Source organism: Bufo gargarizans, chromosome 2 (genome assembly GCF_014858855.1).
Source record: "Bufo gargarizans isolate SCDJY-AF-19 chromosome 2, ASM1485885v1, whole genome shotgun sequence".
Taxonomy (NCBI): domain Eukaryota; kingdom Metazoa; phylum Chordata; class Amphibia; order Anura; family Bufonidae; genus Bufo; species Bufo gargarizans.
In genome coordinates this window covers 286,621,712-286,644,046 of record NC_058081.1, presented here as the reverse complement: position 1 = coordinate 286,644,046, position 22,335 = coordinate 286,621,712, and the positions used below count along the sequence as shown (strand labels likewise).

Sequence of the window (22,335 nt, the reverse complement as noted above, 5' to 3'; positions counted from 1 at the left end):
CCCAGCGATCAGCTAGTTACCCCCTATCCTGTGGATAGGGGATAACATAAAAACTTGTCACAACCCCTTTAATATGTCTCAGAGTGTAAACCTGCCACACTCAATACATCCTTTGACTTAGTTCTTTATAGTTATGGTCCTGGTAGAGTGTAAGCAGAGCCAACCACAGCACCCCAAATGTGACAGTTACAGTACCCTCATATAAGAGAAACACTTGCCTCTTTCATATCCCCTATTAGACCTTTTCAAGCAGGATGTAAAATGCAGTTCAGTTGTCCCCCTATGTTGCTTTTTGGCTTTGGTTCAAGACAGAGGACAGGAGCCAGGACACCTTTCCTGCTCTTTTCTATTGGATTCCTACTTTTCACTAACTTATAATTGGTATGTTATTAAGAAGTTAGAGACAGATGTATAGTAATATGACTGCAAGACCAGACTACACAGGGTTTGTTTGTAGTCTGTAACCATAGAAACGTGTATACCTGTATGGGGGTTGTAGACCTAAACCAATAGTAAAGGTTTTCCTTCCCATTAAAGAGGTTATCACTAATAAATATTTGTTAAAGGGGTTTTCCAAGATTTTAATACTGATTAACCTATCCTCTGAATAGGTAATCAGTATCTGATCGTGTGGGTCCGACACCTGGAACACCCGATGGTCAGCTGTTTCAGAAGGCATCGGCGCTGCTGTGAACGCCGTGGCCTTTTCACAGCTCACCAAGCACAACGCTGTATATTGTATTGTGGCTGTGCTTGGGATCGCTCTTAGCTCCATTCACTTCTATGGGGCTGAGCTTGATACCAAGCACAACCGCTATACAATGTACGGCGCTGTGCTTGGTGAGCACAGAGAAGACGCCAGCGCTCATTGGAGTGCCTTCTCAAAACAGCTGCGTGCGTTTAAGTGGACCGCACAATTTCTGTTGCTAATTTCTTAAGTTCAAACCATCCAATTTTTTTTGCATATGGGTAAAACACCTGATTTCACTGCAAAAAATGCCCAAAAATGATACGCAAAAAATACTAGCTAATTCCTCAGGCCAATGTAAAAAGCTGAAAACTTTGCCAATATCTTCCAGTCAGGAACATATCGGAGTCACGGTGTCTCAGCACGCATGGGGTCCTACCACTCAACTGCCCGTGGTGTGTGAACAGGGTCTGAACAATGCTAGAAATCAACTCACAGGTAGGACCCTATGCATGCTGAGACACCGTGACGTGGTGCATGAGGGGCTCCGATATGTTCCCGACTGGAAGATATTGGCAAAGTTCTCAGCTTTTTACATCGGCTCGAGGAATTAGCTAGTGTTGTCAGTTGCGTATCATTTTGGTGCATTTTTTTCATCTGCACAATGTATAATTTTGTGTAAGATGTCCTTGTGATGCATGCGTTCTGCCCCGGCATCCTCCATTGTATGCAATTTTTGCTGGGGATTGCTGTTATCTGCGGACTGCATGCAGAGGAATTTCTCCCCCGGTTATAGACGCGCTACAGTGTCTGGGTTTGGAGCATTTTCACCCGTTTAGGCCACTTTTTTCAGTGAGTTTTTAAAACATCAGATTCCACAAAGCTCTTCCTCTCACAGAGAGTCCTGTGGAGTATCAAAGACCGCACCAATAGTGAAGTCCTGTAGATACTATTCACATTCACTTGTATTTGTTATACTGACAAGCGCAAACACGTAGGACGTCTTGTGTGTCTCTCCTGTGGTTAATTTTACAGAAGAGAAATTTGCTGTAATAGTGAAGCACTGCAAGCAAAAAAAAAATATTTATTATACTCACAAGCGTGGATATATACAGTATATACACATACAATGGGTAAAAAAAGCCTTGTGCTCATGTCCGACCCGTGTTTCGCTCCAATGCTTCATCATGCTTTATTTGTATTTCTCAAAACAGGGGTCCTATGGTGTTGGACCCCCACCGATCGGATACTGATGTCCTATCCTGAGGATAGGTTATCAGTATCAAAATCCCAGAAAACCCCTTTAAAAGTGGGTCAAACTAGGTGTCAGAAAAGAACATTTTGAGTGATAATGGTGTGTTTTTCTTTACAGTTAATACTCAGAGATGTGGACTCCTTGCTGTATGTTGACACAGACATACTTTTCTTAAGTTCAGTGGATGATATTTGGTCCTTTTTAAATGAGTTTAATTCTACTCAGATTGCTGCTATGGCTCCAGAGCATGAAGAACCACGCATAGGATGGTATAACAGGTTTGCACGCCATCCTTATTATGGAAAGACTGGTATTAATTCTGGAGTTATGCTGATGAATATGACTCGTATACGAAGGAAACACTTTAAGGTAAAGAAATATTGCTGAGTTTTCTCAAAAAAAAAGAAAAAAGAGGACATAACTAGTGATTCCATAGTATTTTAGCATATCAGTACAAACAAACATGACCAAAAGTATGTGTAGACCCTTTCTTATTTATGGGTTTGGTCATGTTTGCTGCATCCTTTCTCAAAATTGCATAAAATGAAACATAAGAAATTCAGAAACAACCATGGGAAGCCACCATTCTGCAAGTTTGTTTGGTCAGTGCTCCCCTACACAAAAGATATCTATAGCTTTGGCTTCTCAACTTTGATGTTGGGGGTAAAGTGGCTCAGACGCCTTTTGCCCAACCTTCACACACCACGCAATGACCCATGCCCTTGTTTTAGGTTGTCTCATTTTAGTAATAAGTGACCAAGCAGGTTCTCATCTTCTATGACAAAATCATTGATTCTTTTCGATGTGGTTTGTGTAATAGCAGGAGTATAATGCTATATTTCCAGAACGCAGAGCACGGTATGTATGTCAGTTTTTTAACACCATGTCATTGCAGGGGATGGATCTCTTTACAGATTATTTAGTATGTCTATGTGTATTCTGGGGCTACTGCTGTGAGATTTGCTCTATACTAACCACACGTCAACCAGTTCATCAAGACGGACAAAATAAATAAGGAAAAGAACAAACAGCAGGTGGCACTATGCAGATCAATTTTAGCTCCTTTGCTTTACTAAATTTTTAATTATATGAAATTACAAAAGTATTCAGATCCAGGCGCTGGTTTGGAAAATGTAGAATATGTTTTGTGACCTGACCCCTTTAAGTTTGGGACCATCGCCTTTTGTCAGTGATGTGATCCTATGTTATTTGCCTCCCTACCTATAAGGGAGACAATGCCCAGAGCTTTGTAGTAGACTGCTGTGATTCTCCTGCTGAACAGTTCACTTCAGGGGCAGTGCATGTGCTACACCACTACATGACACATTGCCATATACCACCTGGAAACAAGGCAGCAATGCTGTGCAGTTTTTCCATATGGTTCTTGCCCTGCTTGCCACAAACTGCTACTTTTATATTTAATGTCTAGAAAACCTGTGGGCCTTTTGTGAGGCCAAGGGTCCATTCACACTTCTGTAACGTGTTTTGCGGATCCACATAACACGGACACGGCAATGTGCGTTCTGCATTTTGTGGACCGCACATCGCCGGCACTAATAGAATATGCCTATTCTTGTCCGCAAATGCGGACAAGAATAGAACATGTTCTATTTTTTTCAGGAACGGAATTGCGGGGCCGGAAGTGCGTATCCGCAATTCCGTATCCGGGCAGCACATCACGCTGCCCCATAGAAATGAATGCGTGCAATTCCGTTCCGCAAAATACGGACGTGTGAATGGGGCCCAAGGCTACTTTCACACCTGCGCTTTGCCTTTCCACTATTGAGATCCGTCATAGGATCTCAATAGCGAGGAAAACGCTTCAGTTTCGTCCCTATTTATTGTGAATGGGGACAAAACGGAACCGAATGAAACAGAGTGCACCAGAATGCATTCAGTTCCGTTTGGTTGCGCTTCCATGACGGACACAGCGTTTTTGTGTGCGTAATGGGATTCTGATCAAAACGGATCCGGCATGACACATAATGTAAGTTAATGGTGCCGGATCCGTTTTCTCAGACGCACAAGAAAAACGATCCAGCGCCCATTGACTTACAATGGTTTTAGTGACTGATCCGTCATGTCTATTTTAGAGATAATACAATTGGATCCATTCATAACTGATGCAGACGGCTGTCTTATGATGAAGGCGTTTTTGCTTATCCCTGACGGATCCAGCAAAAATGCAGATGTGAAAGTAGCCTTAGCTAGTGTGGGCACTGCAGAACTTTACCTACATAAAACGGGAAATAAAAGGAATCACATGGAAAACTAAAAAATAACCACTAGACCAATTTTTTTTAAATGAAAATGGATTTAAAGAATATTATTTTTTTTCTTTTTGGGCACTATGTTCCTTTTAATGACAGCCAGACCTAGCCCTAACATTGATGGGTTGCAACACAAACACTTTGATATGTGTGCCCTGTTATCTTTTCTCCTGTTAACAGAGACAATATATCTGTGCTTCTGGTAGTTGACTAAAGGCTGTATTTTACTGGCCGACTTTAGTTTTTCGCTCGTTAGCGATGGCATAGCGATTGCTCCTCCCCATGCTGTGGAGGAGATCGCTGCATGCTAATAGAAGCGGTCTCCTCCGCTATCTAGCAATCAGTTGCCGGGAGGGAATACTTCCCTCCTGACAAACGCTTGCTCAGTCGGCCTGTGTAATACAAGCTTAAGGTGGTGCTATAAGATTTTTAAATATCAAGCTTGTGAACTGATTTTAAGAAGTCTTGGTCTTCAAGCATAAATGATTATAACTCCTAACCAGACCCTGTGATCAGCTGAGCATTTAGTTTTATCTGGAATATAAATCTGTAGATCTGTAAATGTGACAACTTCATATCAGCTACCGTTTCATTTTTTTCACATAGAATGACATGACCACTGTTCGCCTGCATTGGGGGGAAATGCTTATGCCATTGCTGAAAAAGTACAAGCTCAACATAACTTGGGGGGACCAAGACCTGCTGAATATCATTTTTTCCCATAATCCAGGTAAGTTTTAGTTGACAGGAAATTGTATATGTGTATGTCTGCAAGGATACTGGAATCATTTATTGCCATTTTGATTTGGTCTAAGGCTACTTTTACACTAGCGTTTTTGCTGGATCCGTCAGGGTTCAGCAAAAACGCTTCGGTTATTGATAATACAACCATCTGCATCTGTTCTGAACGGATCCGGTTGTAATTATCTTTAATATTGCCAAGACTGATCCGTCATGAACTCCATTGGAAGTCAATGGGGGACGGATCAGTTTTCTATTGTGTCAGAGAAAACTGATCTGTCCCCATTAACTTGCATTGGGGGTCGTGACGGATCCGTTTTGCTCTGCATCCCAGGATGGAAAGCGATCCGCAGCATGCTGTGGTTTGCTCTCCGGTATGAGAACGCAACAGAATGCATTTTGGATCATTTCGTTCTATTCAGTTACGTTTTGTCCCCGTGACGGATCTCAATACCGGAAAGTATTAAAGCTAGTGTTAAAGTAGTCCTAAAGGGGTTGTCTCACTTCAGCAAATGCTGTTTATCATGTAGAGAAAGTTAATACAAGGCCCTTACTAATGTATTGTGATTGCCTATATTGCCTCTTTTTGCTGGTTTGAATAATTTTTCCATTACATTATACACTGCTCATTTCCATGGTTACAACCACCCTGTAATCCGCGTGTCACTGAATAATTATCCTACTTAAAACATAACTTTTAGTAATTATTATTTAAAAATAAGTCCCACAAGAAACAATGTGTATGTTTTGATACCTGCACAAGTGAAATAATATGGACTTAAGTACAGTAAGACACAAGGGCAAATACATAAATAATCTCATATGCTCAGATTTGGACCAACATAGTCCCACTCACGGTTTGATGGTATTTTCTTATATGGAAATAAACCACGACAGAACAGGTGTAGTGGGAAGGTCCACAGGCATCTTGGTTGAGAGAATTTGAAAATAGAGCGATATTTTCTTTTTGCGGGATGGAAAAGGCAGAAGGTGGGGAGAGAAATATCCCTATCAAACTATATAATTCTGCCTAAAAGCGGAGAAATCTCCCGCCTAAATGCGGGAGAATCACCTCGCATTTAGGCGGGAGATTTCTCCGCTTTTAGGCAGAATTATATAGTTTGATAGGGATATTTCTCTCCCCACCTTCTGCCTTTTCCATCCCGCAAATAGAAAATATCGCTCTATTTTCAAATTCTCTCAACCAAGATGCCTGTGGACCTTCCCACTACACCTGTTCTGTCGTGGTTTATTTCCATATAAGAAAATACCATCAAACCGTGAGTGGGACTATGTTGGTCCAAATCTGAGCATATGAGATTATTTATGTATTTGCCCTTGTGTCTTACTGTACTTAAGTCCATATTATTTCACTTGTGCAGGTATCAAAACATACACATTGTTTCTTGTGGGACTTATTTTTAAATAATAATTACTAAAAGTTATGTTTTAAGTAGGATAATTATTCAGTGACACGCAGTTTATATTCCTACATTGTATTTATATTTTCTACTGTGAATTTTTTTCACCCTGTAATCCAGCAGAAGTGGCCATGCTTGCACACCATAGGAAAAAGCACCAGCCTATGTGAGTTCCCATGGTCTCGGCCACCAGAGAGGTCAGCACTTTTTCCTATAGTGTGCAAGCACGGCCACTGCTGATGGATTACAGGGTGGTCGTAACCATGGAAACGAGCAGTGTATAATATGATGGGAAAATGAATCCAGCCAGCAAAGGAGACAATATGGACAATCACAATACATTAGTAAGTGCCTTGTATTCACTTTCTTTACATAATAAATGCCATTTGCTGAAGTGACAAAACCCCTTTAACTGTGCTAGGGGAAAGTATCTGTTCTGTCCAGACAGGAAAGTGATTTTGGGGCCCTGCTTCCCAAGGTTATTCACTTATTTTATTTTTTCATGGCTCCTTAAAAAAAAAAAAAAGTGACAGAGGAGAAGTTTGAACTTTGCAGTGCACGATATGTGTGGAAAGATGTATTACCTGACAGCAATGAACTTTTAAAGGGCTTCTGTCACCAGAATCATTGTAATAAAACAGGCTGACCTATTTCGTACACAGGTCAGGAGAAGCAGGTAGTCTTGCTCCCATCCTAAAACTGAACTTTTAATATATGCAGATGAGCCTCTAGAAGCAACAGGGTCGTTGCCATTACTCCTAGAGGCTCCGTTCTCTCTTCTGCTCCGGCACCCCCTACACTGTGACAGGGCCAGGCATTGTAAATGTCATCACGCCTGGCCCTGACTTCGCCTAGTCTTACACTACGTTGTGCTCTTCAGTACCCAGAGCAGATGCAGTACAGAGGAAACTTGCCTGTGAGGCCTCTCTCCTGTAGTGCGCCTGCGCTGGATTCTGAAGCACACGGCAAAGATGCAATACTAGAAGTCAGGGCCAGGCGTGTCATTTACACTGCCTGTCCCTGTCAATCAAAGTGCATAATGGAGTCTCTAGGACTGATAGTAATGCCCCCATTGTTCCTAGAGGCTTCTTTGCCTATATTAAAAGTTCAGTTTTCTCAGAAATAAAGCCGTAGATGGAGATGGGAACAAAACTGCTAGCTTCTGCTGACCTTTACAGACATCGCAGGTCAGCCTGTTTCACTACAATGATTCAGGTGACAGAAGTCCTTTAGGTCATTGAAATGTCTTGCAAACATGTTGTAATAAGATTGTTGTCGTATAAGGAACTTAGACTGTGAGCCCTATTGAGGACAGTGTGATGCTAATGTCTGTAAAGCGCTGCGGAATATAGTAGTGCTATTTAAGTGCATAAAATAAATAACTGGAGGCTATTAAGCTCTACTGCCAGACAGTAGGATAAATTCTGGATCTCTGGTGACCTTCATCAGGCTGAGGCTCTGTTGTCATCGCATTCCATCTGCACATTTGAAGGGGGCCACAGGCAATTGTTCCAGGCAAAGCATACGTCTGGCAACAGTAAAAAAAAATGGTATCCACTGGTACTGGAAAAGCATAGCCAATTATTTGCAGGGTACAAAAAACAGCATGCCCCCAAATTTATGCCCAAAAAGCTCTCATTCAGCATTTGTTTAGTGAATCGTAGTCTATGGACAAGTCAGCATATACAATGTGTAGTACTTGCCCCATAGGTTTAGCAAATGTATGCTTTGTATCTCTGTTCTACATAATATGTTGAGTAACTTTGGAAATACTTTGTTGTCCTGATCTACTATTCTTCAGTTACAGCCTGTCATATAGCCCAGAGCTGCATTCACAATTCTTCTGTTGCTACTGAAATCATTCTGCATTGTGCCAACATTTTACTAGCTAGGCTCGAATAATACTTTGATATCTACTGCATTCTGGGAGATTAGTTCTGTGCCTATATAAAACTACACCTGCAAAACAGCAGACCATCTTCTATATAGACACTGAACCAGCAGGGGATGCTGAATTATCTGTGTAGAACTAAGTGTTTTTTTTCCTTCCTTACAACAGAAAGTCTATATGTCTTCCCTTGCCAGTGGAATTACCGTCCTGATCACTGCATCTATGGAAGCAATTGTAATGAAGCTGAAGATGGAATTTTTATCCTTCACGGGAACAGAGGTGTATACCATGACAATAAGCAGCCAGCGTTTAGAGCTGTATATGAGGCACTGCGGAATGTAAGGCTCAGCGTTTCATCATTTCTACAACCGTATCATTATAGAAGTCTTGTTAATAAGTGCTTTTATTATGATATATTGGACATACTGTATTTGTTAACCCTTAGTGGAACACAGACTATAGGAATCAAAAAAATATTTAATCAAGAACATGTCCCATTTTTTTTACTTTACTGGGAGCAGAATGTAATGGTAGTAATATACTTTATTGTTTGTGGGCAGCATTTAAAGCGGTATAGAAGCTGACATTTTTGAATATTGCTTTCCAAGGAGGATCAGTTCTCGTATTCCACCCCCTTCCTATTGCAGTCTTCTCATGCATCAGTTTCTTGGAAAGCAATATTTTTTAATTTGCTGATCTTCTCGGACAAGGTGTACATAGGAAGCAGGAACAACATAGTGACATCCTCAGCTGCACAGTTTTTTCATTGATCATGCACAATACTTTAAAAGCACATTGCACAATCATTAAAGAGGTATTCCATTTAAAAAAAAAATGTCAGATGCCTAAGAAGTGGTAAAAAAAAAAAAAAAAAAAAAAAAGCTTATTCTCACCTTTCCGATTCCCTAGCGCTGCAGTTTCTATGGTGTCTGAGTCCCTCTGTGCCCGACTTGATGCACCACTCTTGACATGGCAGGAAATACCTGGGAATGTTGCTCCGCCAATCATTAGCTGAGGCGGGTCAACTATTGACTGAATGGCATTAACAGCTCTTATCTTCCATTTTGAGCGAGTGGCAGGAAGTGGGTACAGCAGGGATGCAGGCACTTGCAGAACAGCAGCGCCAGGGAATCGGCAAGGTGAGTGTAAGATTTTTATCTCTTAAAGGCTATGCTCGCCTTTTTGGAGGCATTTTTTTATGATTGCATTTAACTTATTTTTGGCTTAAAAATCATATTTTCAATTGGCATTTATTAAAAAATATTGAGCGATTCTGTGTGACTGATACTTTCACTTTGTGACGGTCATCTAATAAACCTTATCTCTAAACTACTGAGAGGACATAAACACTTATTTAAGCCACATTCTTATCACTAAGATAAGGATTGAGCGTTAATGAATGTTTATAATGTCAGAGAGCAGAAATAAGGAGCCCGTCAGCTCCTCAGATGACTGAAAAGACAAAGAATTCACAGGTTGCTAGAGCATGTCCGCTCTGTACAGAAAAAAGGAATTCATATTGTTAATAAAGACCAATTACAAAAAATGATTTTTAGCCAAAAATAAGTACAATGCAATAATTAAAAAAAAAATATCCCCCAAAGGTGTACATAGCCTTTAATTTATTTATGATTTTTATTTTTTTTTATCTTTTTTTTTTTTTTTACTGCAATATCCCTTTAAGGAAGTGGTAAGAGTGCAGGTGGTCTATCACTGTCAGGCATCATTACTGCTGACTATAAGATGCAGGGACATTTTAGCAAGATTTTTATTTTTTTGCTAACCAGTGCATCGTCTAAATACAGTCATTGGTCTCTTTAATTCTTTACAGTAAATAGGTTCAAATGTACAGAATGATGTCATTACATTGTTTATGACCCGCCTAACCCTTCTTACAAGGTTGGGCTCTTTTATTCTTTGTTTTATTTAGTTTTTTTTACTGGGATAACATCTTTTGAAGGCAGTTTCTGTTGTCACAGGTCTTATGAGCCATGCTAAGGAACCAGTAGCATCCAGTTAGATGCTTGCTGCGGTTGGATGTGTTGGATTTGTTGCTATGGGCAACACAACTGCTATTCTTTGTTTAGGGTTTTATTTAAAGGGGTTGTCTGAGTGTTTAATACTGATGACCTATCCTCTGGATAGGTCATCGGTTTCGGATCGGTGGGAGTCCAACACCCAGGACCCCCGCCAATCTGCTGTTTGAAGAGAGCACCACAATGTCTTTCTAGGCCAGAGACGTCATGTTTATTAATCACATGGCCTATTCAATGTTTAATCAAGTGAATGGGGATAAGCAATACCAAGAACAGCCGTTATTTATTGGATGGTGCTGTGCTTGGTAAGCTACGAGGAGGTCACGGCACTCACCGAAGCGCCGTGACCTCTTCAAACTGCTAATGGGCAGGTGTGCTGGGTGTTGGACCTTCACCGACCATATACTGATGATCTATCCCGAGGAAAGGTGATCCATATTAAACACTCGGACAACCCCTTTAATATGACGTTGTGTAGTGCATATCTTATTGAAACACTGAATGCTAAATCCAGCACTCGGCCTCATCCAAACCAGTCCCATTGAGGTCTCTGCGAGAGTAATGATGCATGCTCCTTGACTCTTCTCAGTGAGCATCTAGTGTAATCATGCCCTCATGAAGAACTACCCCTGTAATTTCATATAGTTCTCCAGTCTGGGAATACCAGGAGAACTTGGCCGGGTTATTTGCCAACTTTCCAGAGGTTATTACGTGAAATGTATGCATGGTTTTCAGCCAAGCAGCTCTAATTTCTTTCTTTCAAGCTACGAGTAAGCCTTCTAATAACCAATTTATTACTTGTAAACCCACCGATGAGTTGTAAAATTGGCTGGCACTCATTGCAATATAAGAGGCTGTCTTGTATATAACCTTCAAAAATCAATACTATATTTTAATGGTGCTATATAACTGCTGTCATGTGAATGTAAAAATGAAAAAGTGTACTTATGGGGATGTGAGGTTGCTCTGCATTCACGCAAACGGTTTCCATAAAATAATTTTTTAATGCTTAGAGGAATCTGTCCTTTTCACTTGGAAGATGACCTTTCTGTATCAGTCTTGTAGGCTTTTATTTTTCTTTGCAGTGTAGGTCGCGCTTTCTGTTCATTTATGTGCATCCTCCCTCCCTTTATATAGAAAGTTTGTGAGCACAAAGAGTTAAGTTCATTACTGCAGTACCATGGTGGAGACTATTAGAAAATGAATTTTTATGGCTGATTGGTATTGGCATACATAGTGATTTTTCAGCCACTACGAAGCAATTAACATGCGTCTTGTGATAAACTGTTTGTGTAATGAGCAGTTGCAAACATGTTTCTTAACGCAATCTGTTTTGATCTGTATTGATTTTAAGAATTTAGCAGCAGCAGGTTGAATATTTCATCTACCCCTGTAAATATCCCTGTGATTTCATTTTACTGAAGGCTGCTAAGTCTGACTTTCAGGAAAGGGTAGTCGATGATAATTTTAGTAAATCTTTACTCCTGGAATTCCTTGGCAGTGAATTTGTGTTACTGTTAAGTCAGACATTACCAAACCCTTCACCAAAGTTAGTGCAAGAAGTAGGCTTGAGCGACTTGAGATTCGGATGATAGATCTAAAGTTGATTAATTCAAATACTATGCCAAGCCAAAGTTCTCGCCCGAAGTTGCGCAAGAATTCATTTAAAGAGGACCTTTCACTAATATACAAACTAAAAACTAACTATACCTGTGGGCAGAGCGGCGCCCAGGAATCCCCCTGCACTTACTAGTATGCCTGGGCGCCGCTCCGTTCGCCCGGTATATGCTCCGGTGTCTCAGCTCCGTCTGTTGTATTGGACTGATTTTTTTGTAGAAGGCGTGTCCCTTGCTGCAGTGCTGGCCAATCGCAGCACACAGCTCATAGACTGGCTATGAGCTGTGCGCTGCGATTGGCCAGTGCTGCAGCAAGGGACACGCCTCCTACAAAAAATCAGTCCAGTACAACAGACGGAGCTGAGACACCGGAGCCTATACCGGGCGAACGGAGCGGCGCCCAGGCATACTAGTAAGTGCAGGGGGACCCCTGGGCGCCGCTCTGCCCACAGGTATAGTTAGTTTTTAGTTTGTATATTAGTGAAAGGTCCTCTTTAAGTCCTAATGTATGCATAATTGCATATTGATAAACTATTTAAAATATCGATCAGAAGTGGGCTTCGGTACCGAGGTACCAGCCAGTACCAAAGCTCACTTTGGTTTGCTATTTTAAAGGGAACATGTCACCAGTTTTATGGTGTCCTAACTAAGGGCAACATAAATAAGTGATTCTCTTAGCAAAATGCTGGGTCACTTTCTTGTATTGAAAAGCTCCAGCTGATAATGATGAGTCCTGAATATTCATGAGCTCCTGACTCTCCCCGCCTACCTGCTGCTGATTGACAGTTATTTTCCATATGAATCGGCAGCAGGTGGGCAGGGTTGTGGCTATAGCTCTAAATTAAATATACGCTGGACTCAATGACATCACACTGGACTCAAATCAGCTCATTAGCATGTGGCATCTTTGTGTGTATATTATGAGGTAACCATCTGTCACACCAGTAAGTGAATACATCTAAGGCACTTTTTAGTAGTTAATGATTGTATAAAATTAGTTTAGATTATAATCAAATATCCACATGACAGATTCCCTTTAAATTGTTTTTCAATATGCAGATATGAATGCAGTAGTAATTCACCAAAGTGTTGCGCGACTTTGGGCAATATGAACTTTGCCTCCACGGAGCCAATACATTTTACTGCTTTAGGGTACTTTCACACTCTCGTTTGGTGCGGATCTGTCATGGATCTGCAAAAACACTTCCGTTCAGATAATACAACCGCATGCATCTGAACATTGTGTGTCAGGACCGTTCCGTTTGCCTCTGCATCGTCAGGCGGACACCAAAACGCTGCAAGCAGCGTTTTGGTGTCCACCTCCAGAGCGGGATGGTGACGGAACTGAGGCATTCTGAGCGGATCCTTATCCATTCAGAATGCATTAGGGCAAAACTGATCCGTTTTGGACCGCTTGTGAGAGCCCTGAACGGATCTCAGAAACGGAAAACCAAAACGCCAGTGTGAAAGTAGCACAAACAGCATTTGAACAAATCGGCTTTGATTCGCTCAAGCCTAGTGGGGAGTGAAATGGCACATGTAATAGGTACTGGACAAGTTGCTGGAGTGATTTTAGTAGTGTACATTTGCACAGAAAAGCGGCAAATGTCTTTTTTTTAAATAGAAATTGACATTTACTATGAAAAGTAAATTTATTCTTGAATTCTAGGTATAATGCATTTTTTGTGTGCTTAATGGCAAACCTGGCTCGAAAATAACAGCTCGACGTTGGGGGTATTGGTGAAGGGAAAATGAATCTATCAGATTCAATCACATCATCTTGGAGATTACCATTACATTATAGTGGTGACAGCTGTATCCTGTTACCCACTGGTCTTTCTTTCTGGAAGCAGTGAAGATGTTTAGTCTTGTCATGATTCATAATAGTAATCCTTTTCTTTTTTTTGTCTTCTTTTTCTTCTATAGTTCTCATTTGGAGATGACGTCATCCATTCTTTGTTGCTTCCTTTAGAACTGGAATTGCAGAAAACAGAGCACACCTACTGTGGCAGGATACATAAACTATTCACAAAGCAGCTTACCAAAAGCATTCATGACTTTTATACTAGGCAATCAAACGTAAGGTGATGCTTTTGGCTGAGCGACATTGTGTGTGAACTAAATAGGATCGCACAAAGAAAAGAGCCACAGTTGATCATACGCTTCTGTTCATAGGAAGCACTACATGCTGTGTACTTTTACTGGAAACCGTTATGGCCATTTATCAGAACCGAGCAAATGCTTTCAAAGCATCCGACTCTGTTTGCATAGTACTGTACAAGGATCAGAGTTTGTTGTAGGTTTTATACATCTAAATGAGCTTTGGGATAATGTTTTGTAGCTTGCATTCAAGCCACATGTAGGGTATCAGCAGTTATTATACATCTACCTTAGTAACACTTATGTTCTGATCCTGAATTAATAATATTTTATAATATTCTGTATGACTGAGCCGTCTGAAATATCGACTAAAGTTAACCCAGTCATGGCGAGGAACGTGTCACCAGTACTATTGGTGGGCGAGACATTTGCCTGTCCTCAGACCCCCAATGTCAGTTTCACTGCCCCCTCCCCACTGTGAAACAGAGCATTGAGCAGAGATTTTCCAACTCTTCCTAAAATAATTTGGCTTGGGACAAATACTGGTGAAGTACATGGGTGACTTGCATGGGAATTCCTTAAATGCGTATCTTCTGAAAGTTTAAAAAAAAAGGTTTGCTTTGTGTCCTGACTAGCCTCCTTGCCCATACATTACCTTGTGCTATCTTGTGTTAAAGACTTTAGAAATTTGAGAATCACTGCTTGCCATTGTCATATCAGCTGGAGCAGTGTTCTTCCACCTGTGACCCTCCGGCTGATCCAAAACTACAACTCCCATCTTGCCCTCACAGCCTGCAGCTGTTAGGGCATCATGAGAGTTATAATTTTGCAACAGCTGGATACCCATAGGTTGGAGTTCTCTGAGCTACAGTTTCAGATTTAATATGTAAAGAGGTTATGCCATGATTGATTTAAAAAATGAAAATCTGACAAAATATAGTACACGGCGATCCCTTTCTAAGGCTTCATTCACACGTCCGTGGAACACGGTCCGTGAGATTCTGGACTGGCATCCTGCTTAGTGCAGGAGCGCACGGCGTCATTGGTTGCTATGAAGCCGTGCGCTTTGTGCCGCCGCAGTACAGGAATACACTCGTATGATCTATACGGACGTGTGGATGAAGCCTCACAAAGCTAGGACTTGACCTGCTAGATTATCTTCAGGCTGACAGCTCAGGGGCATGTCTTTTCTCAGTTGGTGTGCCCTTTCTGCTGCAGCTCTCCCTATCACAGATCCGGAGGCATGTCCTTGTTCAGTGGGCGTGTTTTTTTTCCTGTAACTGTCACAGCTTTTAACAATAGATATTGCTTTTGTCAGTTGAAGGATTTAACTGAGCATGTGTGACCACCTCAGGAGGTGTACCCGAACATTACCATACAGATTAAACACCAGGGGGTGCCATTATAATGAAGTAAAGAGAATGTCTCACAACTGGAGCATTTTTATAAAAGGAAATAAATAGCAAAAATAAATTTTAATGCTGAATTATATTAAAGTAAAATTTAATAGTTGCCCAACTCCTTTATTTTAGGTTCTGTAATGTGGGGATTTTTGGAAATGATAGCTATGTTATCATACAAAGACTGATCATGAGAGTACAAATGTTCATAATCTTTTGTGTCTATGACAGCAAAAGAGTTCTGGGACACAGAAATGAATTTTGGAGATAAGGAAAACGGGAATTGTAAAAGATAAATAAGAGGAATTCTTTGGTAGACTTTTTGTTCGGTCAGCACATTACTATAGCCCCCTTTGAGGTATAGATGGCTCCTGTATTCTCTTGCACTAAGACTCTTTGCATTAGGGCATGTTTGGAGATTTCCCAAGGACTACTCCACCCAATTACTCCCCTTCCATTTATAATGGGTGTGATTTAGGAAGCTTTGTACATGTGTTTTAATGTTTGTTTTTAGTTGTTACAAAATTTATATTTCATATGTTCAGCTTTAAAAGGGCATTCTCATCTCCGACATGCATGGCATATCCCCGATTATGCCATAAATGTCTGACAGATGTGGGTGCCAGCTCTAGAACCTGCAGCTTTTTTTAGAACTGTTTTTAAAACTCCCATAGAAATGAATGAGAGTTATGGAAACAACATAGAATGATACTTTACTCTGCAGCTGGTTTGAGATTGGTGTGGTTCCGTGATGAACCCAACATCTTTAAAGGACACATAACCTTTCAAAAGACTTAGCATTAATCAATAATACAGTGTGGGTACATGAAGAATAACACCATTTCAAACTACTAGTTTTCTCTGTGCATTGTGCATGTCTGGTTTGCAGTTCCCCCAGAGATGGTGAAGACTAGCTCCAATCCAGTGCCCACTTTAGGCCCCTTTCACACAAGCAAGTTCCACGCATTGGACTCACAGCGTGTTTCAGCAAGAGCACCCGTCCTGACCTCCCATCACTGACTGGGTCCCATAGCATTATATTGATGTATGATGCTATGTAACTCTTAGAGGACTGGAATATATTGTATAACACTGTCATAATGCTGTCAGGACGGGTGCTCTCACTGACGCACGCTGCGATTACAATGCCCACACAACTTGATCCTGTGAAAGGGGCCTTACTTAATTCACTCAGAAGCAGCCCCAGGGTCATGGAAGACATTACAGAGAAGTACTGACTTGTATGGTTGTGAATAAAACACTTGTGCTGAGATCTAAACTTCCTATTTAACTTCAGCAGTCTTTCTCTTCTGTTTTACTCTGCTCGTGCTCACTCCTCGCCTCTCCATAGATAACTGCTCCAGCTGATAACATGAGAAATAAACATTCCTCTCTGATAAGACATATTACAAAGTTTCTTATGGTTACTTGTACTCTGGATTTATGCAAAGTTGTGTGAAAAGTTAGTGACCATTAAGTCATTTATTGGCATATCCTTTAGATATTTCTGTGTCTGAGATGGCAATACCCCTTTAGCATTCATTTTCATTGCATTCATTACAGTAGCTGTAAAGCTGTACATTACATGAGCTTTAACATGATAATGCATAACCAATTTCTTCCATTGCCAATGGTCAACATTGTTATATCTGTTAAACTGTGCCCATTCCTCCTTATATTAGGGTGGAAACATACCCAATAATACATTTTTTTTCCTCCAGGTTATATAGTTTTACTTTCAAGCATGATTTTGAATATTAAACCAAGCCTGGTAGGACATTAGGGCAGAGAATAATGGTATTTATCATTGAAATCAATTGCTGCATTTCACTTAAAAACTGTTTATTTAATATGTAATGAGCTGTTAAGTGCACTGGGGGTGGACCCTTGCCCCTGGTGTACCGTAGCGCTGCTACTCTGTTGAAGAATACCCTCCTTTCCTTGGTTGATTAACAGGACCAGACATCTGAATTCTTATCTCACCTGGCCTTGAAGTCTTACGCAGTGCCGTATGGCACAGCCTTGGCGCATGTGCAATACATTTTATTGCCCACAACAGAACCAGATTCTTCTATTGCACATTCACCGATGTTGTACAGCCTGGTCAGGTGAGAGGAGAATACAGACATCTTGCCCTGTCAGTCAACCAATGGAAGGAGGGGCTTCTTTAGTACAGTGGCAGAGCTTGAGTGCACCGAAAGGGCTAGGGCCTGCCCTCATAGCTCATTTACATATTGAATAAACTTTTTTTGCAATGGAATGAGGAAAATGATTTCAATAATAAGAGTATAGTTTTATTACTCTCTACAAGCCCTACCAGGCATTATACTTGGTTTAATATGCAAAATCATGCTGTCAGACTCCCTTTAAAGATTATAATTGGACAATTATCTTAGCCTGTATTTTATGTAAGAGTTTTATTTGCTGTAATGTAAGCTTAATATTTTTAAGATACAATGAGCAGCAAGCTGCTGAGAAACTTTGTCCATAAGCTTGCCAGTCAAGCTGATGGCCAGGCCTATGTAAGTGATAGACAGGCAGAATTTGGCATTTTTGTATTGGTGCTGTTGGCTATAAAGCTAGTCATATACATGAGATGTCCTGTCATGTGTCAGGAATGGGGAGAGGGGAGAATTTAGCTGTCAGACAGTTTTTAGCAGCAGCTTATCTCCCTGAAAACAAAAGGATCAGTTTTTGCCCTGTAGTCTTCATCTCCCCCAAAACCTGCCATCGGGAAGAGATGGGAGACCCCATTACACTGATGAAATGGCATTTAAATAATTACCAAAAGTAATACACATCAAAAACAACAACTGCTCTTGATATTGACCACAGTATGGTTGTGGACTCTTCGCTGTGTCCTATAACTGTTTGAAGGAGTCAAGCTGAAGGCCTTTGAAATGCTTCAACTTGTTGCCACTGGCAGGCATTTGAAACCTTACCATAGATACAATTATTTGGTCTCACGAGAAGCTCTCTGTTCCTCAGAAAATTGTAACTCAGCAGCAATAAAAGTTTGTAAGCTATTAGAATAAGAACTGTGTTTTGGGATGGCCAGCTATGCAATGTATATGAGGGCGCTGAATTTCAGTATTTACCGATCTTGTGTTCTCATAGGAGACAAGCTACTGTGATGGTCTGGCAGCTATTCCCATCTTTCCCCATTAAGAACACATCCATGTTCAGCCCAGACCAGCATGCATGTATTTGGGACTTCAGGAGGAAAAATTGACTTACAAATGAGCATTCGGCCATCAGCTGTCTTAAGGCCCCTTTACACTATTTGATGATCATTAAAAAAAATCACTAAATTGAGGGAAAGTGATCAATTATCAAGTAGTTTAAAATTATTGAACGACAGATAGTTGTTTAGTTTGTTGTTCTTGCGATCACTGATTTTATCGTTCATCGTCCAGAAGTCCACAAGTGTAAACCGGTATTATTTACAGCACAGACGATTCCACAGTGAATGTGGAATCATTATGCCACTCATGTCAAGTTAATTCCTTCAGCCGGAAATATGTGCACAAACCACAAAAGAACGTGGATTCGAAATTTGTTTGCTATTTCAAGTGTTCTCCTATTGGTCAAATTGAAGTGGGAGGAAACACTTTGAATATTTCTTGTCTATAGCATAATCCAATATTTCCTTGGCAAGGTGATGTTTTGCCCACAAGCTCATCTTGCAGCTGTGTGGTCTCGATATTGCATACAGCAGATAAGGTGGTCTTTGGTGGTAAAGAACGGAACAAATAGTCTTTCTGCACCTTTTTAATACACCCTTTTCACACCTTTGATCCCCTTTTTTTTCCCCAAACACCACCCACACAGTCACTTATCTTCTAGTGCATATGCGACTGTTTGTCTGACAAACTATCTAGTACACAGTCACATTAAAACATTTTTACACAATATTCTGTGCATTTAAAGGGTTGTCGCTCAAATATTAACTACTCAGATAACAACTTGTTCGCTTCTCGAACAAATCAATTATCTACTTGTGTAAAGGGGCCTTAAGGTGTATGGCCACCTGTAGAGTTAGGAATACGTTTTCTGCTGGTAGTATTGTCCAGTAGTTAGTTCCTTGATTAGGCCTCTGATTTTCTATAAGGATAACAGAAATGAAATGTTTCCTTAATGAACAATTTACCTTCTTAATCCAGAGCCCTCTAAATGGTCATTTGTCTGTTTTGTCTTCTGGACTATATGTAATTTACTGGATTCTTCCAGGTAGCCCTCACATTTGATTAACAGTGCTATAAATAATACTTGTCCATCAGTGCAATCCACTGTTTCCATGACGCTCTGGTGGGCTCCGGATATTGCCTAATAATGGACCCCAAAAGTCGAGCAGAAAGCATCTCCATTTGAAGCTGATTTTGGTTCAACATGGCCAGTCTAGTAGATGCTTCTCTTTATTGGGCTTTCTTATACCTAAAAGTAAAGGGTAGCTTTTAAGATGTGCATATTTTTACTCTATTCCTTGATTGCTCCGACAGCCGCTCATGACAGTTTGTTTTTTATTTTTAGCGGGAGAGATTTAGGAGCTTAAAAGCTATGTATATACCTTTTGGAGGTCATTTTTTATGCATTTTACTTATTTTGGGCTAAAAATCATTTTTTCAATTGACCTGTATTAAAAATATTGAGCCATTCTGTCACAAACAGTTAACTGTTTGTCTGTGTGAATGGTACTTTCTCTTTCACTTTGTGCTGGTCATCTAATTATCTCAAAATTACTATTCAACATTTTTATTGAAGACCAATTAAAAAAATGATTTTTAGCTTAACATGAGTACAACGCAATAAAAAAAAAAAAAAAAGCAATTGCCCCCAAAGGTGTACATAGCCTTTAGATATCCCAGATAGAACAGTTTATGAATATATATATATATATATATATATATACATACATACATACACACACATAACATTACCAATCATTGCCAGCTCATTTAGCTGCACTGACATCACAGCAACCACCCCCTCGTTATTTGTGGTCAGCCCATCCACAGGGCCATGGGCAGCCCACAAACGACTGTTTTAGGTGGGACATAAATGAGTGTTTGCTCGATCAACAGGTGATCAGTGTCATCTTTAGAAAGGAAAGTTATCGGAAACAAGCATTCATACAAATGTTCATTCCGATTATTATCCTGACCTGTATAAAAGAGCTCTTACACAAACTTTTATGGGATAAGATGTGATGTATTTTTATAGGAAAAAAGGAAACACATAGTTGAGACGAATAGCTGAATATTTCAAAGGTCGTTTTCTGTCTTTAAGGTTACACGGCGCAGGCGCGGTGAGGAAGCTTGCAGCCGGCGAGCGTCCTTCCCTCACTGAGCCTGCGCCGAATACTGAACGGGACAGCGCAGGCGCAAGATTTCCCCAGCGCACAGGGCCGTCAGGAAGCGGTGAATGCTGCCTGGCCCTGTCAATCAAGGAGGTGGGAGAACGGAGCCTCTAGGATAAGGAGCACGCCCCGCCCCCCGCTGCTAGAGGCTAATTTGTATATAATAAAACATTAAATTGCACAAAAACGGGGGCATACCTAAGAAAAAGAGTAGCACAGTTAGATTCAGCTGACATTTGCAGCCTGTTTAATAGGGATAATTGTGGTGACAGAAACCCTTTAACAATTTTATAACCACAGCGGAGCAAATTTTTTACTAATGCCATTCTTGCTGTGTTCTGAGGACCCCCTGATCAGGATTTAAACATCCTTAGGATTCTTGGAGACTCTTGTTGGGGAAACACTGACCTGGAGGCATGGCATGTATCCCCTGAGATACACATACCACAATTTGAGAATCTAGGTGCCAAGACCACTTTCAGACAAGCGATGTTAAACTTGTCCATGGCGCACTCACCAGTAAGGACAGATGGCGTCCATGTGCTGTCTGACAACCATTGCTGAAATTTTTACTGCATGAGCCGATGCATTAATTGCATTGGTCTCCCTGAAAAGTGGATGAAATTTTAAAAATCTCATTCACACGCATTTGAAAAAAAAACCTGCACAGAAATTAACATGTGGATTTTGAATCCAGCACATGTAAATTTTTTTCAGCAGATTTTCACTGCCAGTTTCATCCGTTGTAATGCAGTGAAATTTCTGCCGCTTGGGAACATACCATAAGGCTCCATTCACATGTCGGCAATTGTGCGGAACGGGTGCGAACCCATTCATTCTCTATGGGAATGGATGCGGACAGCACACGGTGTGCTATCCGCATTTCCGGAGCACACTGCCGATCTTCTGGTCCGCGGCTCCGGAAAAAATAGAACATGTCCTATTCTAGTCTGCAATTGTGGACAAGAATAGGCATTTCTATGGGGGTGCCGGATGGGTGTATTGCGGATCCGCAATACACTACGGACGTGTGAATGGACCATTAGACGTTTTCTGCTGTGTTTTTTGTAATTACTTTTATTAAATGTGAAAAGATCAGTTTACATATCATTTTTTTTTTTTGGGATATTTTTGAGAATGTGCCTTATTTTATTTTGTGGTTATAATCTTTGTGTGATGTAAGTCTTGACAATCAGTAGTGGTTAATTGTAAGCAGTTTTCTATGTTTCATATATAGTTTGTGATGTTGTCATAGCGGAAATGCCAATTTCACTGTATCTGCTTCTCAGGTTTAGGGCTCATGCACATGACCACAGCCGGTTTTGTGGTCTACCGCCTCAGCTCCTGTCGCCATTTATTTTATTTTTTTACTCCTTCCGAAATGTCCTATCCTTGTCTGCAAAATGGACATGAATAGGACGTGTTCTATTTTTTTTTTCCAGGACTGCGGCCCCATTGAGAGGAATGAGTCCACATCTGATGCGAACCAAAACCACGGTTGTGTGCATGAGCCCTAACTCTTACATTTTTCCTGGGCTTTCTGGAATGCAAAAGTTATTAC

At 40.7% G+C, this 22,335-nt stretch overlaps 1 protein-coding gene across 2 annotated transcripts in view; it reads left to right on the top strand.

Moving 5' to 3' along the window:
• The window catches only part of GXYLT1 (glucoside xylosyltransferase 1), a 77,096-nt gene extending 55,416 nt beyond the window's left edge, over nucleotides 1-21,680 (top strand). For both annotated transcript variants that reach the window (XM_044280355.1, XM_044280354.1), the window contains 4 exons: nucleotides 2,061-2,312; nucleotides 4,820-4,943; nucleotides 8,435-8,604; nucleotides 13,845-21,680. In XM_044280355.1, the coding sequence (XP_044136290.1) occupies nucleotides 2,061-2,312; nucleotides 4,820-4,943; nucleotides 8,435-8,604; nucleotides 13,845-14,006 (708 nt within the window). In that variant the 3' untranslated portion in view covers nucleotides 14,007-21,680. The remainder of the gene's footprint in view (nucleotides 1-2,060; nucleotides 2,313-4,819; nucleotides 4,944-8,434; nucleotides 8,605-13,844) is intronic.
• Nucleotides 21,681-22,335: the final 655 nt, after the last annotated feature.